The 13,755-nt window shown below is 45.3% G+C and overlaps 1 protein-coding gene across 4 annotated transcripts in view; it reads right to left on the bottom strand.

Moving 5' to 3' along the window:
- Nucleotides 1-108: 108 nt before the first annotated feature.
- Nucleotides 109-13,755, bottom strand: part of ALK (ALK receptor tyrosine kinase) — a 258,012-nt gene continuing 244,365 nt past the window's right edge. For 3 of the 4 annotated variants that reach the window (XM_015856918.2, XM_015856920.2, XM_015856921.2), the window contains exons 23-30: nucleotides 13,066-13,195; nucleotides 9,031-9,128; nucleotides 7,920-8,012; nucleotides 6,153-6,254; nucleotides 5,169-5,303; nucleotides 4,845-4,935; nucleotides 1,533-3,610; nucleotides 109-880 (exon numbers count right to left, since the gene is read on the bottom strand). In XM_015856918.2, the coding sequence (XP_015712404.1) occupies nucleotides 2,906-3,610; nucleotides 4,845-4,935; nucleotides 5,169-5,303; nucleotides 6,153-6,254; nucleotides 7,920-8,012; nucleotides 9,031-9,128; nucleotides 13,066-13,195 (1,354 nt within the window). In that variant the 3' untranslated portion in view covers nucleotides 109-880; nucleotides 1,533-2,905. The remainder of the gene's footprint in view (nucleotides 881-1,532; nucleotides 3,611-4,844; nucleotides 4,936-5,168; nucleotides 5,304-6,152; nucleotides 6,255-7,919; nucleotides 8,013-9,030; nucleotides 9,129-13,065; nucleotides 13,196-13,755) is intronic. The other variant, XM_015856919.2, reaches the window with a different exon arrangement.

The raw sequence follows: 13,755 nt of genomic DNA, 5'->3' as shown, positions 1-13,755 counted from the left end.
TGAAGCAGCAGCTGTGGAATACCACCTGGATGGTCCTAGCTCTGTCACAGGAGCCATCAGCACTGCACTGAGGGTGGTGCCATCGCTACAGAACCCAGCACGCAGGGAGCCAGTTACAGCCATTTTATTGGTCTTCATGCCTTTTGGTTCACTACACTTGTTTACAATACAAAGACACTATTCAATACAAAATACTCAATGACCATATATTAATATTTTTTCTTCATAGTATCCCTGAAGTGCACAGGCCCTTCCTTTATAAATTGCATAAGCTGCTGTATGTGAGACAGACATTCCTCTAATGAAGCTCTGTTACTAAAAGAAGCCAGATGCAGACAATTCAGACATTTTCTCATGACAGTTTTAACTCTGGGACGGACACTTTGTGATGTCTTTGCAGCTGTGAGAGGCAGTTCTATGCAATACCTACATCAAGGTTCTTGTCACCAAGCAGACATGCTCAGTACGAGGAGCAAACAAGCACAGTTCAATCTTTCATGTCCTAGCACAGACCTCACGCCTGGAGGGGAGGCCCTAAGACACCTCTGTGTACCCTCTCCCACCACCATTCCATCCTCCACCCCTCTGGAAGCAGAACCACCCCAATGCATTGCTTTGTTTCCAGGCACGATGAAGAAACAAAGGTCAGTAGCAAAAAGATGGAAGTACAACGTGAAAGGCAGATAAACAGGCAGCCCAAACCTACTTGACCTTCAGCAGTTTACATATCAGTACAGGATCAGAAAGCCTACCTACTGCCTATAGGACACTGATAACATCCACAGGGAAATAAGTACTTTGCAGAGCCTGAGAGTGGTGGCACAGGGTTTTCCCGTTCATGCTGTACGTCCTGGAGATCATGCTGCTTCCTGCTTTTCCACTGCAGAGTAGGAAAAACACATAAAACAGGAATATAGATATTGCCAGTGAAGAGGAGAAACAGTCTGAAAGCAACCTGTACCACACTTTAAAAATCTGTGTTATCTACGTCAAAAAAAATTATACCAACATTTGAAGAAAGGGAAAAAAGAGGAAAAAGTGAGTGTTAGACAATAACTTGCAAGAGATCAATTTCAGCTCTAAGCCTTGTGTGGAGGGGCCTAATAAGGAATTTGGGATTCACATGCGCTGAGTTCTCTTTGGTCAGGTAAGCTCACAGTGGCTTAAGCCACTTCTGGGGCTTCAGGTCTGGACAGGTGCATCTTTCCAGACATTAAAAATTCACAGTTCCTAACTGGACAAAATGTTTCTGCTCATGGTGTCCATGTAAAAGAAATTTGCTGGGATGAAACTGGTAGAAACTGGAACACTGACACGAACAATGACTACTGCTGTCAGAAATGCTAAAGTAAATGCTATTGAAGACCCTGTACAAAATTTAAGACATCAACTCATCACTAACAAGTAATTACTCAGCTCTTTAATAATGCTCATCAGCACACAGGGCAGGCTCACTCCTTGGACATTTAAATGAAGACTGCTCTTACATGTGAAAAAATAGCATTTCCTTAAGTAGATGGGAAGTGTCTTACCTCGGTGTTTGGAACCAGGGCCAGATTAAGAATCACTTTACTGAAATGAAATTTCTTGGACTGAAGAACACCTCCGTAGTCCTTTGCTGATGCTTCAGGAGACTCGTTTCTATGGAGATAGGCACCCCCTTTTCAGACAGCATTGATGCTAAAAACAGCTCCTTACAGCTGTAAGTTGAAGTTACTAATGCATATCTTTACAGATGAATAATTGCCTACATCTATGGTTTGACAGTACACACTGGAATATTTGTCATGCACAAGGTGTACAAAATGAGTCAATGCAGTGCTTGTTTTTAAACCACTATCATACACATATTTCGTTAAAGAAACAAGGGCTCTCGGCCCTTCAATTACAGACAGTATCTGGTATCTAGATTGTGGCATGATGTCATCTTCTGCCTTTATCTTGTTCTTGCTTGTACAGGGTATACTGAAGGCTACTTTAAACCTCTGAGCTATGCAGGTGGCTGTCCATCTTCAGGGCACAGTTAAAGTTTCTCTCACATCCACGGTCCTTTAAAGCTTCACTTTGGTTGCACTTGACACGCACAAGTTTGTGATGAAGGACATTCATTTGTAGAACAGAAGGAATTTTATGGGTTTTACTCCATTTTAGTATTTAAGTACAAGAGAAAAACAAACAACAACAAAAAACACAGAGAAAAACAACACCCCTGCACCAAGCCAGAATGCCTCACAGAATCCATACTCATCCCCTGTGCTTCCTGCTGTCTCTTGCAAGTGATGTAATCTGACCAGTCTTCCTATTGCCCTGCCAGTGACACCATAACCACTGTGCATTCAAGGAATTTCAAAGACAAGACTGTAGCTGGAACACAGCTTGGGAACGTACCATTGTGTCACCATTCAAAGTTGTCATCTCCTTTTTCAGTTTGGACAAAGGACCCTCTCCGCAAACCCACTCCGGCCTCTGCCAGTTGCAGGTGCTCTCCAAGTGTCCTTCAGCAACCACACGTTTGGTATGGAAAATCCCAGGCGTGAAACACTCAAGGCAGTGAGCCGTGGCTTGACGCTTAAGCAGAGAACGCAGAACTGAGAAAAGCTCACAGGAAGGGCATGACAACAACCATGCAGATGAGTTAATGCAACAGGAAGCCGGGCCTTGCAGTTAACATTTGTTTCCTGTACCCTCCCTCCCTCCCCCTTGTTTATTGTACTGTACTGGGGCTCTGGTGGTTTGAAGCCTCTTGGGTTACTTGAAGTTACAGCTTTGAAGGTGGCACTTCTAGAGCAAGTTGGCACAAATAGAAGGTAATGCCATCACATCACTTGCTCGTGGTGTACTGGGTAACAGATATTTCTTCAAGGCTTGGGACTACAGGGGGGAAAGTCAAGAGTGTAGAGGGCTCTCAGGGCCCCTGCTGGGATATGTGGCTCTTGTTTCTAAGGGTGGGGTCCTCGTAACCGCTAGCACAAGGTGGCGTGGAGGCTTCCAAAGGTAAGCCCTGCTGTTGGTATCCATAGTTGACATTCCCACAGGGGAAGTGGCGGAGCCTAAAGAGAGGCACTTCTTTAACGCTTGCTGTTAGGGAAGATGGCTCTAATAGCAGGGAAGAGCCTGGTAGCCTGCCAGTCACTATGTTGGGCCCCACAGTACAGTTTACTTCGTGTCCCAGGTTCTCCCTCTCAGGCATCTCTTTCTCCAGCAGAGGTTTGTTTTTGCTGGCCTGCTTCTCGGCAAACCAGGAACCATAGGTTGGATTCCAGAGGTTGGTAGGCTTATTTCTAGAGCCCCGGCCTTTGTGCAGCTCAGAAGGGGGGTTGGACTGGGTGTAGGCCATGTTGATATGTCCCCCACCTGAGGCTGCCTGCACCTTCCCAGGGACTGATGGCTCCAAGGATCCCGCTTTCCCCAGAGCTTTTCCTGCAGTGATGGCTGATGGTAGGGGTGGTGGAGATGGCAGGGTTTGCTTGTCATCCTTTCTGTCTTGGTGTGAGGAAACCAAGAGAGGAGGAATTCCTTCTGCATCTTCTGGGCGTACTGCTACCTTCTCTTCCTCTTCAACCGATGGGCCATATTCTACTGGCAAAGCAGTGTTGATGACGTCTGGGTCCTGCAGGAGAGAAGAATGAGAATGTCTCCAAGTCTGCTGCCATGATGCACACACTTATATTCAACTAAAAAACAGAGATAGCTGACCATTGCCATGCTGTGATCAGAAAGCATCTTTCCCATCAGCTAAGGTCCATAACCTGCATGTAAAGGATGCTGACAAAATACAGTTAGCCATGAGAGGCAATGAGATACCTATAAGATTGAACTCTCAGAAAAAAAAAAATAAAAAGCAACCCTAAAACCTCACACAGAAGAGCAGAGGGCACAAAAACAATGAAAAAACATTTTTTTTATGTCCAGCCAAATTTCCTGTGGGAATGTTATTTTGCAATCTGTATCATCTCCAAGTTCTTAACGTTCTCAGACAATACTGAGAAAGTTTCAGTCATGGAAGTATTGCCTGCACTTAACAGGGGAGGAGTGGGAAGGCGTATAGAAGGCAATACTGGCAGACTCCTTGAAGCCCAAATCCATAGAGAGAGACGTTTTGAACTATTTAAGCAATTTTGAAAATTAAACGGAGAGAAACGTGGTGATCTGGGCAACTCATAACTACTGCTGGACACCAAGGCAATCTACATATAGCAGAAAACAATGCCTTCCAATGCCAGGATCCAGACTCGCATGAAAAACTGATCAAGGCTCCTAGATATTGAGGGAAAGAAAGCTGTCTGAAGCAAATAACTGCATACACCGAGGCAGGCAGCAAAACATTTTCCAAACTACTCCACTCCTTGTGAACTAAAAATGGTGGTTAAAAATTGGGAAAGCTCAGATTTCAGGATGGAAAACCAGACATACCCTTTCCCTGTTGCCCAGCCATGGAACCCCAACTCATCATGGCTGTCCCCATCTGTCTTCTCTAGTGCAGTAAGAGTGAAAAAATTGCCCACAGATGCCCACTTGGAAAAGGTGCTCAGAGCCAGGACCATTTCTGCTCAGCATTGACCATGTCTTAAAGGTAAATATTAGGATGAAGCAGCTGACATGAAGCATGTAAAGTATGTGCAGGTGCTGGCTTGTCTTCTCTTTTGTTTGTTAGTCATCTGTGCCTTCATAAGTGTAAGCAGTGCTATTTGGTCTGCTATTTCTAGAGCTGTGTAAGCCTATGGCATCAGTCTCTCTGGACTGCTGACTGCAGAAATGCAGTGCCACCTCCTCATCTTATACTCTGGCTTGCAAAACTAGAAACATCCTCGCCCGCCTCACAGGAGATGAATGAACACTGATACCTGAGTGCAGTACTCGATCCTCTCCAGGATTATGGCAAAGTTTGGCCTGTCTTCCGGCTGGTGCTGCCAGCACTGGGTCATAATGCGGTACCTGAAAGAGCAGAACAAGAGATCTCTTAAATGGTAGATTCTGTTGGTGTGTAACAGCTGGCCACTGTGACCTAGAAACCATAAATACACATTGCCACTCTGTGGCACTGGCACTCAAGTTCAGTGAGGCAGATCAACCACAAATGATCTAAAAAGTCATTAGCTTTTGAACAGAGAACAGTATTCAAAACAGAAACCTATTTGCATGAATACATCAAAGTTAGAATCTCATACACAGGGCCAGGGCAGTTTTTAGGTGGATCCATCCTTCCTCCATTGGTTACGAACTCCAGAACCTCCTGGTTACTTTTGCTAGGGTAAGGCATGTATCCCAATGAGAATATCTCCCACAGCAACACACCAAAGGACCTGAATAGAGAAGAGATGAAAGTGAAGGATACAGGAATGACCACCATCATCTGCAACACAACCCCCCTCTAGAGCATTCATCTGTCTGGCTGCTTGGAAACACCATCTTAAGTGAAACTGCTCAAGAGCAATAAGCAGTAACTCAGGCAGCAGCTCAGCTGTCAGAGAGGGTGCCTCCATCCTCTCCTCTTCGTGGGCTTGCTGAGGAGCTGCACGCTGACCAGCAGCCCCTTTCCCTCCAGGCACAGCCTGGGATCCCCCCCACATCCTCCCCAGCAACCTTCCCCTTTCACCCCTGGCTTCATTTCAGCACTACAGCAGGTAAGGTGAGGCCAAGATGCATTATAAGCAGCAGAAGTAACTGCACCAGGGACTTGATTCTTCTGGACAAGCCCTCTGCTTTCACTTCAGAAGTGAAATCAATTTCTCTCCTCCTCCTCCAGCTGCTGGAAATTCAAGAGCTCACAGTACTGCTCTGGGACAGGAGAAACGTGAAAGCTGCTGAATGTTACACCCTTCTCCCTAACAGGGAGGATGGATCCTGCCTGCAGTCTCCTATTACATGTGTACTGCTGTCAATAGTTTGGAGCTAATGCATACCACCGTGCAGCAAAAAAGCAGCACTTCCATCTGCCTCAATCTCCCTTCCCTGCCTGCTTGCTGCCCCAGCAGCACCTGCCTTTACTGCCTGCCTGTTCCCTCATGTCCTACAGGATTACTGGCTCTGAAGGACTTTGCTTGTCTTACCTCTAAGGGGGAAATGAACAAAAACATTCACACTTTACCCACCGGATTGCACCAGACAGACACACGCACATACACACAGATGGAGCAGTAAAGGAAGCTCACCATGTGTCTGTTTTTGATGTAAATATCCCTTCCATGAAAGCCTCGGGAGGCATCCATTTGACAGGCAGCATTGCACACCCTCCCTTTCGATAGTAGCTGGCTCTGCAGAGAACAAGCAAAACAGTCAGCCAGGGATTCAAGATGTCCTCAACTCTGAATTTTTATAATGAGGAATATTAAAATTATCATCTGAAGGCAGGATTAATTCCAGGCAAAGAGCACGGTAGAGAAAATGCTGAAGAGATCTGTTCCTTCTCACAAAAATGGTGTCAATGGGCCACATAAGGACTGCTCTGCAATCTCCCTCACTTTAGGCCCAATCCAGTTAACCTGAGTTATTCTTAACCGTGCGTATACTTGAGTGACTTGAGTATCCTTCCCTTCAGCCCCAGCAAGACTTCCACAGCATCTCACAGGTGATGGCCTCAAGCATCCCCAGCTACCATAAAACCTGTCCCAAATGTAGCCAGTCTAAAGCACTGCAAGAGGAATCCAAAACCCTTAGTAGGACCTAGGTGCAGCAAGGATGGTTAGCCGGTATAGCTGGGGCAGCAGATAGAAAATGGCTTCCCATGCTCCCATGACAGGAAGTATGACAGTCTTTATGTTGTTTTTGTTTAAAATAAAACCCAGAATCCCCAAATCCTGTGCTGGCAGCTACAGTATGTTTCTCCTGCCTGCCAGTATTAATATTCATAACTAAACAGCCTGAGCACCCAAAGGATACTCCTAGACACTAAAACACAGGCAAACTTCAAAGGCAGCTCTGAAAACTCAGTACCAAAGCATTCATCTTGGCAGTTGGTTCAACTGATGGTGTGAGTGTGACAGATATTACTTTGCCCCAGAGTCCCATCTGACAGTGGGGCTGAGCAGGAGCTCTTTGTGAAAAGGGAGATAAGGGGAGAGGGGGAGAAGAAAAAAAGCATTTCTGATACAGTTGTGGTGGTTTTGTTTTTGAAAGTAACACTGTTCACATCACCTCAGGCTGTGATAGTGTCAGGCCTCAAGTTAAGCAGAGCCAGGCTGGCTTAGTAATTGCACAGGAGAATCCCCAACCAGGAAAAAAAAAAAAGAAGCTGAGGCTCTGGAATAATCAGTGCAGACGACTGACTATAAGGCTTTCCTTCCTCCAAGTCAGAGGCAAATCAATTCCTCAGCACAGCAGGATGTGGTGATGTGCTTCTAGGGGTGCTGTTCAGAAGATGAGATCTCAGAGTGCTGCCCTGACTGCTTGTGGTCATTAAAGACGTCCTGACACTTCTTGCAAGAGCAGAATAGTTAACTCTGCGTCCTGACTGAATTCCAGTTTTGGTGATTGCATTTTCCTAACTGTCATCTGCGCCCCCCTCCATTACCTGCAGTAAATTGAGGATGACACCAAGCCAAAGGGGCACAGGTAGTATCAGGCAGAAAGATTAAACTCAGAAACGCTGGGGACCACAAAAAAGAAGGGCACATCAGTGCAGACAGCAGAAAGGCAAGAATTTGTGGATAGAGTACAAGAGGGAAAAAAACCCTTCCATTGCCATCAGAATTCATTACTCAGAAATAGGCTATCAGGAGTGAGAAAAGTCTCCAAAGCACACCTGAAGCATAAGGGAAGGCAAAAACCAACAAAAACACCTTTCATTGGGGTTGGATGTCTCCACTTTTGCCTTGCTAGAGTTACACAGAGCAACACATGAGCTTGCTGTTCTACAGAGACACTTCTTTCTCAATTTAGCGAGTTTCCACTTATGGATAACCCGGCTTTAGATCTGCTACCTGTATATATCCCGGGCCATGCCGAAGTCTCCAATTTTAGCCACTCTTCCAGGCCCTCGACAGGTAAGGAGGCAGTTCCTAGCAGCAATATCCCTGCAAGGAAAGGCAAGAAAAGCAAAAGAGAGAGAAGAATCACTTAATAATTCCACAACTCTTCAAAGCAAAAAGAAAACAATAGAATCTATTTCCCTGAAGCGCAGAGAACTCCCACCACCCAGAAAGCCAGTGTTCACAGGTTACTAGTGATGGCCCACATTCCAATCTACTCCAATAGCAGAAAACATTCTTCTCTTAAAAAACTTCCTCCTGAAACTTCATTTAACATCTCTTAGACAGGCTGGCCTCCTACAAGCCTCTTGTTGCCCAGGAGCTATTAATTTTTCTAGGGAGTAACAAGCAGTGGGGCTGATTTCAGCAGTACATCAGTGGTAGCATCAAGCTGCCTAGGGAATGACCCATCGATTTGTTTCTAGCATGCTTGTTCAAATAGTGTCCAACAGATATTAAACTATCTGAGACAAGAAGAATAACAACATGCAGAAGAACCTGAATCTGTGGATGCAGGTAAAGCTCTACCTCTACTGAGCTGAAATAAACACTGAGATCCGAATAATTTGCACCCCTCATGAGCAACTCAGAAAAGTGAGCTGCAATCTGGCTACAGCAGCTTCACAGCTCCTGACAAAGCCATGTGATAGCACTGGGCTCTTCTGATGTAGGCAGAGTGGCTGTACACATTCATCATGAACAACAGCCGAGGAGGGAGAAGAGTTCCAGAATGAGCAGGGAGACACTAAGCACAATTCTCAATGGGAAGGAGTGTTGAAGATGTCTGTCACACAACTGGTTACACAGCAAAGGGAAACACAAACTGGCTGCACAAGCACTGAAAAAAGAGCTGAGGACCTCTGATAAATCTACAGACCTCTGCAACTTGATCAACAGCAGCATTTCTGTCAGTTGCCTCTGTTACTCTGGTTTTATCTACCTTGTTTAAAGCTTTCCAGCCACTAGAGTGCAGCAGGACATAAACATATCAATCAGGGCATTATGAGTCGTTCTGGCCTGTGTTGCAAGTCATGCCCATCCTGACACAGATGCATTCACCTACCTGTGAATGAAGTGGTTCTCCTCCAGGTACTGACAGCCACAAGCAATGTCATGAGCCACATGGAGCAAGTCCAGCATGGAGAGAGAGGAAAGCTGATTCTACCACAAGACAAAAGGAGAACGTGGGTTAAAAGCAAGAACACGGCATGATTCATGACTGATAGAACACTGAAAACTATCCATCAAGTGATGTAGCTCACATGTTAGTATTCAAAAGGGTAAAAATAAACAATAATCACACAAGAGAGAGTTCATATCCATGAACTATGGAAAGCTTGTGCAGGGAGGATGTCGTACCAATCCTAGAGACAGAGTCAGAACTGCTGGATCTGACTTTCCAGCTCCTCCCCTGTAAGAATCTCCTTCTGTTTTGCATGACAGAAATGGATTTCCCCCAGTTCTCGTTTCTGAATTTTTAGCATATTTTTATTGAAGGAGATATGTAGCCTGACCTGATCCACCATCAATTTCTTTATAATATTTCTTGCCCTTCTCTGCAGTCACCTTGAACAATGAGAATGACATTTTGTGTAATGGCATGAGTCACATTTGCCCTTTTCCTCCTCCACATCTGTGTAGGTTTTATTTTGCCCCTCAGAGCCCTGACACAGGTTTGCTTAGCCAGTGGCTACAGAAGATGAGAGCTGCCAACTCCTTTCTTCAGCCCCTCTGATGAAGTCTACAGCCTTAGCCAGCAGAAGCCAGATGCCTTTGTGGAAAGGGCAAGCTGAGCAACAGCTTGTGGGCCTCTGAAACCAGACCATCAGCTTCTGCACTGAGGTGTGAATTAGTGACCCCGCACTAGTCCTGCAGGGGAGGAGGAAATTACTCCTGCTGATGACAGGGCTGATGACAAACAACTAGGTGGCACTGACTGCTTATTCCACAGCAGCCGTTTGCTGGTTTAGTGTTTATCTGTGGCCTTAGCTATTTGACTAAGCAACCCTATCCCACTCTCCAGTTCTCCCTGCTGACACCTCCCCACCTGCCCAGTGCCCAAAAACCACACCTGTGTGTGGGTTTTTCTCCCATGGCACACCAACTAGCACAGTCTCTAGTGATGGGAACTGCTGCCTGTGCCAACCTGTCTGTTGTAATGAAACACTGCTTAGACTGATGTGATGCTATGTTGGCCTGATCACTGGCTCTAAAGCACCACTGAGTGGGACTGAAAATAAGTCTATGCTTTGCAGCTAGTGGTTAAATACTGGACATTGTCTAAGCCTAAACAAGTCCTCATGTCTTCTTAAGATGCTAGGAAAGCCTCCATCATTGACTAATGCAATGATGGAAATGTACTCTCCGTGTGAACAAAGCCTATTTTTTCCATTGTGGTGTTATAAAACAAAACCATTTCTGACTACCTCTCACCTGCCTGTATTTTATTCACTCACTACATTGCCTATGGATTTAATTCCTTTTTTAAAAGCCTGGACTGAGTCTCCCCCTGAACCTTCTGTTTTGCAGAGTAACCATTTCCTAAAACCATTCAAACTTTTCCTCCTGCCTCCAGCAACATTTGTGGGGAGGGGGGATTCATCTTCATTTCTCCAAGATAAAGTGACTCACCAGCTACAAGATAACAAGATGGCCACAGCAACAGGATGCAGCTGCCCCTTTTCCCCACATTTCAGGACACGATCAATGGGAATGGACTGCAGCCTCCCCATTCTCATCAGTTTTGAGCAAGGCTCAAAAACTTGTGAAAACTGAGTCAAAAGCCCCATTCTTTACTGTGCAACTGACTCCAGACCTGAGCTACAGTGCAAGTCAGTACAATGAAGCCACAAGAAGCTAAATTGAACAATGTAGCTTTTCTCTCCCGTTTTTGTTTTGTTTTGGTTTGGTTTTTTGTTTTTTTTTTCCCCTCCCACTCCTTGGATGAATTTCTTCCACCTTTTATTTGTCTAAATGCAGTCCCAAAACAGATGTGACTGCCCAGCCAAGGACACTTTAGCCACGCGATTTGTTTGAGAAATGGATGGTTTGGATTCATTTTGCAAGAGAAGGAGCCTTGAGACTCCAAAGAATTCACTTCACAGCTGTTCACAGCTTTTGCTCCCAGGATGAATGAACAATGCCAGCTGCCAAGCACCACTGCTCACAGCAGCAGACATGCTACAAGCACTAATGTGACACCTCCCTGGGTGAGGCTGGATCTTGCTAAAGGGGAATGAATTGTTCAGTGTAATCACTGCCCTGTGCAACAGGCTGCAGAACACACGCGAAAAGCAAAGGTAAAAGAAAGTAAAGCAGCTGGAAAATACAAAACTGACTAAAGCAAGGGGAAACGATAAGAGTAATGCAAAGATAAAGCTCAGTAAGCACTGCATCTTTGCTACTGAATCAGTCAGCTGGGTCTTGTGTGTTCACTTAACTCCTGTTGGAAGCAAAGTTCATCGAAACCTGTTGACTGCACTGTTCTCCCTTTCCCTCCCTTCCCTCCTCCTTTCTCAGAAAACCAGAACCCCAGTTTCCTGTGCCTACTCTATGCCTGTCCTGAATGAGCAAAAGGAAGAAGAAAGGAGCTCGGGGCTCATTCAGATCAGAGCACAGATACAATCAGCAGTACAGAGCTACACTCAAACACGACACATGTGATGTATGTACATGGGTACTGTCACGCTTCAAGTACATACACTCTTATGACATTAGCTTTCACAGGTGTAGCACAGAGCTACCACTATCGGTGAAAGCCCAGACAGGCAAGGAGGAACTCATGGCTGGAGTACATGTGGACAGAAAGAAACCCCTCAGATGCAAAGGCTCCCATGACTGCATCCTATAATGATCCTATAGTTTCATTTTACTGCAAGTAGGTCAAAATTCCTGCTGCTCAGGACTAATGGTCTTGGTGCTTCCTCACAAGACCCTGATAATTAATAAAATGGCTTCTAAGGAGCCAAAAAGAGGCTTCCATTACAAAGTGATGGATGCCCTTGCCCCACGTCTCTCTGTTTCACTTGCTACTTCATACACACAGCACACTCTGTCCTGGCAGTTTTGAGAAATGCACCTACCAGGCAGCACACCTTGGCCCATGCCAATTTAATCTGCACCCACTGAAAGCAGAGTCCACATTGCAATACATGAATTTCCCCATTCAGCAGCCACCAAGTCCATCTACATGAGCTTACAAGAGAACCTCTAAGTGCTACAGAAATCCAGCCTCTCTTTACAGAGACTGCTTGCTCAGATTCAGACTTCCAGCACCTTGAATTTCTGTGTGTTCAGCCTTTTTTTACCCAGGCAGAAGTCACTGTACTGCACCCTATCCAAGATCGCAGTGGTCTGGGGCAACAGATCCTATTTTATATGCCTGAAAACCAGACTGCGAGGAAAAAATCAAATTCATCTCTTTCCAGATGTGTCGAGGAAGACTCTTACTTAAATCTGTCAGAGCCAGTACATGTCTTTTTGTGCTGATAAAGTCAGGCATTTTTCCCTCTGTCAAGTAAATGTAGAGACAAAGCATGAAGCTTGGCCCAGGCACTAAACTTCAACTGGGTGCCTTTCTAATCCAGTCGCTCTGAGCAAACTTTATTCTTCTGAAGTACTGATTCATCTCTAGAAGTCATAACACATTTCTCACGCATTTCTATCAGTCTCTCTTTCCACATTGATGCTGATTTCAGGAAAAATCTTTAAAACTTGATCTAGTTATTAATTCAACGGCTCCGGGCCAGATAATCTACTTGCCTATGCAAAACATTTCAGCAGATATCCACAGAAATGCACTCGATTGACAGCTTAAACATCAGCTTTATCATTACTTGTTCAACATGTTTTTGTTTCATTAGGTAGGATCTGCAATCCTATACAGCGAAGTCCAGTGATAATGCTCCCCTGCATAACCCCAGCAGCATTCATTGCATATACATTTATGTCCTGGCCTCAAGAGCGGCTTTTTGGCAATGGAAAGCTCTGACTCTAAAACGCTGGGAATGGGTAGCCGTGTGGATCAGCCCTTCTATGGTTACACATTTGCCTTGTGGCAGCAGCTTACTAAACACAGTTCCATTTTCTATTTCCTTACCGGTCTGGGCCGCGTCTCCCTCAGGAACGATTTCAGGTCACCTCCAGCCATGAGCTCTAACAGGATGAAACGGGGCAGCGCCTGCAAGCTCACTCCGATACAACGCACAATATTCTGGTGATTGAACTTGCTGTGGAGAGAGGGAGGCTCAATAGTGGGTGAGCTTTGATCCAAAGAAGCGCGATTATAGGAAAGAATCAAAATATTCTGCTGTGGGCAATGTGTCTTTTTTTTTTTCCTCTTTTTTTGTTCCCCCCCCCGCAGAATAAGTAACAAACCTTAAAGTCAGGGGAACTGGATTAAGCCAAATACTACCCTTGCACTCTGTACAATGCAGAACCAGACAGTGGAAGGTGGGAAAAAGTGGCTTTTAGCTGCTTTTCAGTTCCCTATATGCTGTGACCTCTGTGCAACAGCAAGACTTGTGGGTCATATGAAGCACAGAATGTCTGTTAAGAGTCTGCTCCTACTTTCTGTGTCCCAGGGCACAAGCTGGGCCAGGGCAGAGTTGTTCCAAACTACATGCTGACACAGGGATCAGCTTAAGCTTACATAGAGGCATATTCCTCAAGGCCAAGTCTCTAGTACTTCTTTATTTCTCCAGGCCTTAATGTGATGGGGAACTATTTCCTTGGATTCCAGGACTCAGTCTCTGACAGGTGATGTGACAACAGCATTGGGTTATTGGCA

Source organism: Coturnix japonica, chromosome 3, assembly GCF_001577835.2.
Source record: "Coturnix japonica isolate 7356 chromosome 3, Coturnix japonica 2.1, whole genome shotgun sequence".
In the NCBI taxonomy this organism is placed as follows: domain Eukaryota; kingdom Metazoa; phylum Chordata; class Aves; order Galliformes; family Phasianidae; genus Coturnix; species Coturnix japonica.
Note: the sequence above shows the minus strand (reverse complement) of the source record. Positions and strands in the feature narration are given on the sequence as shown.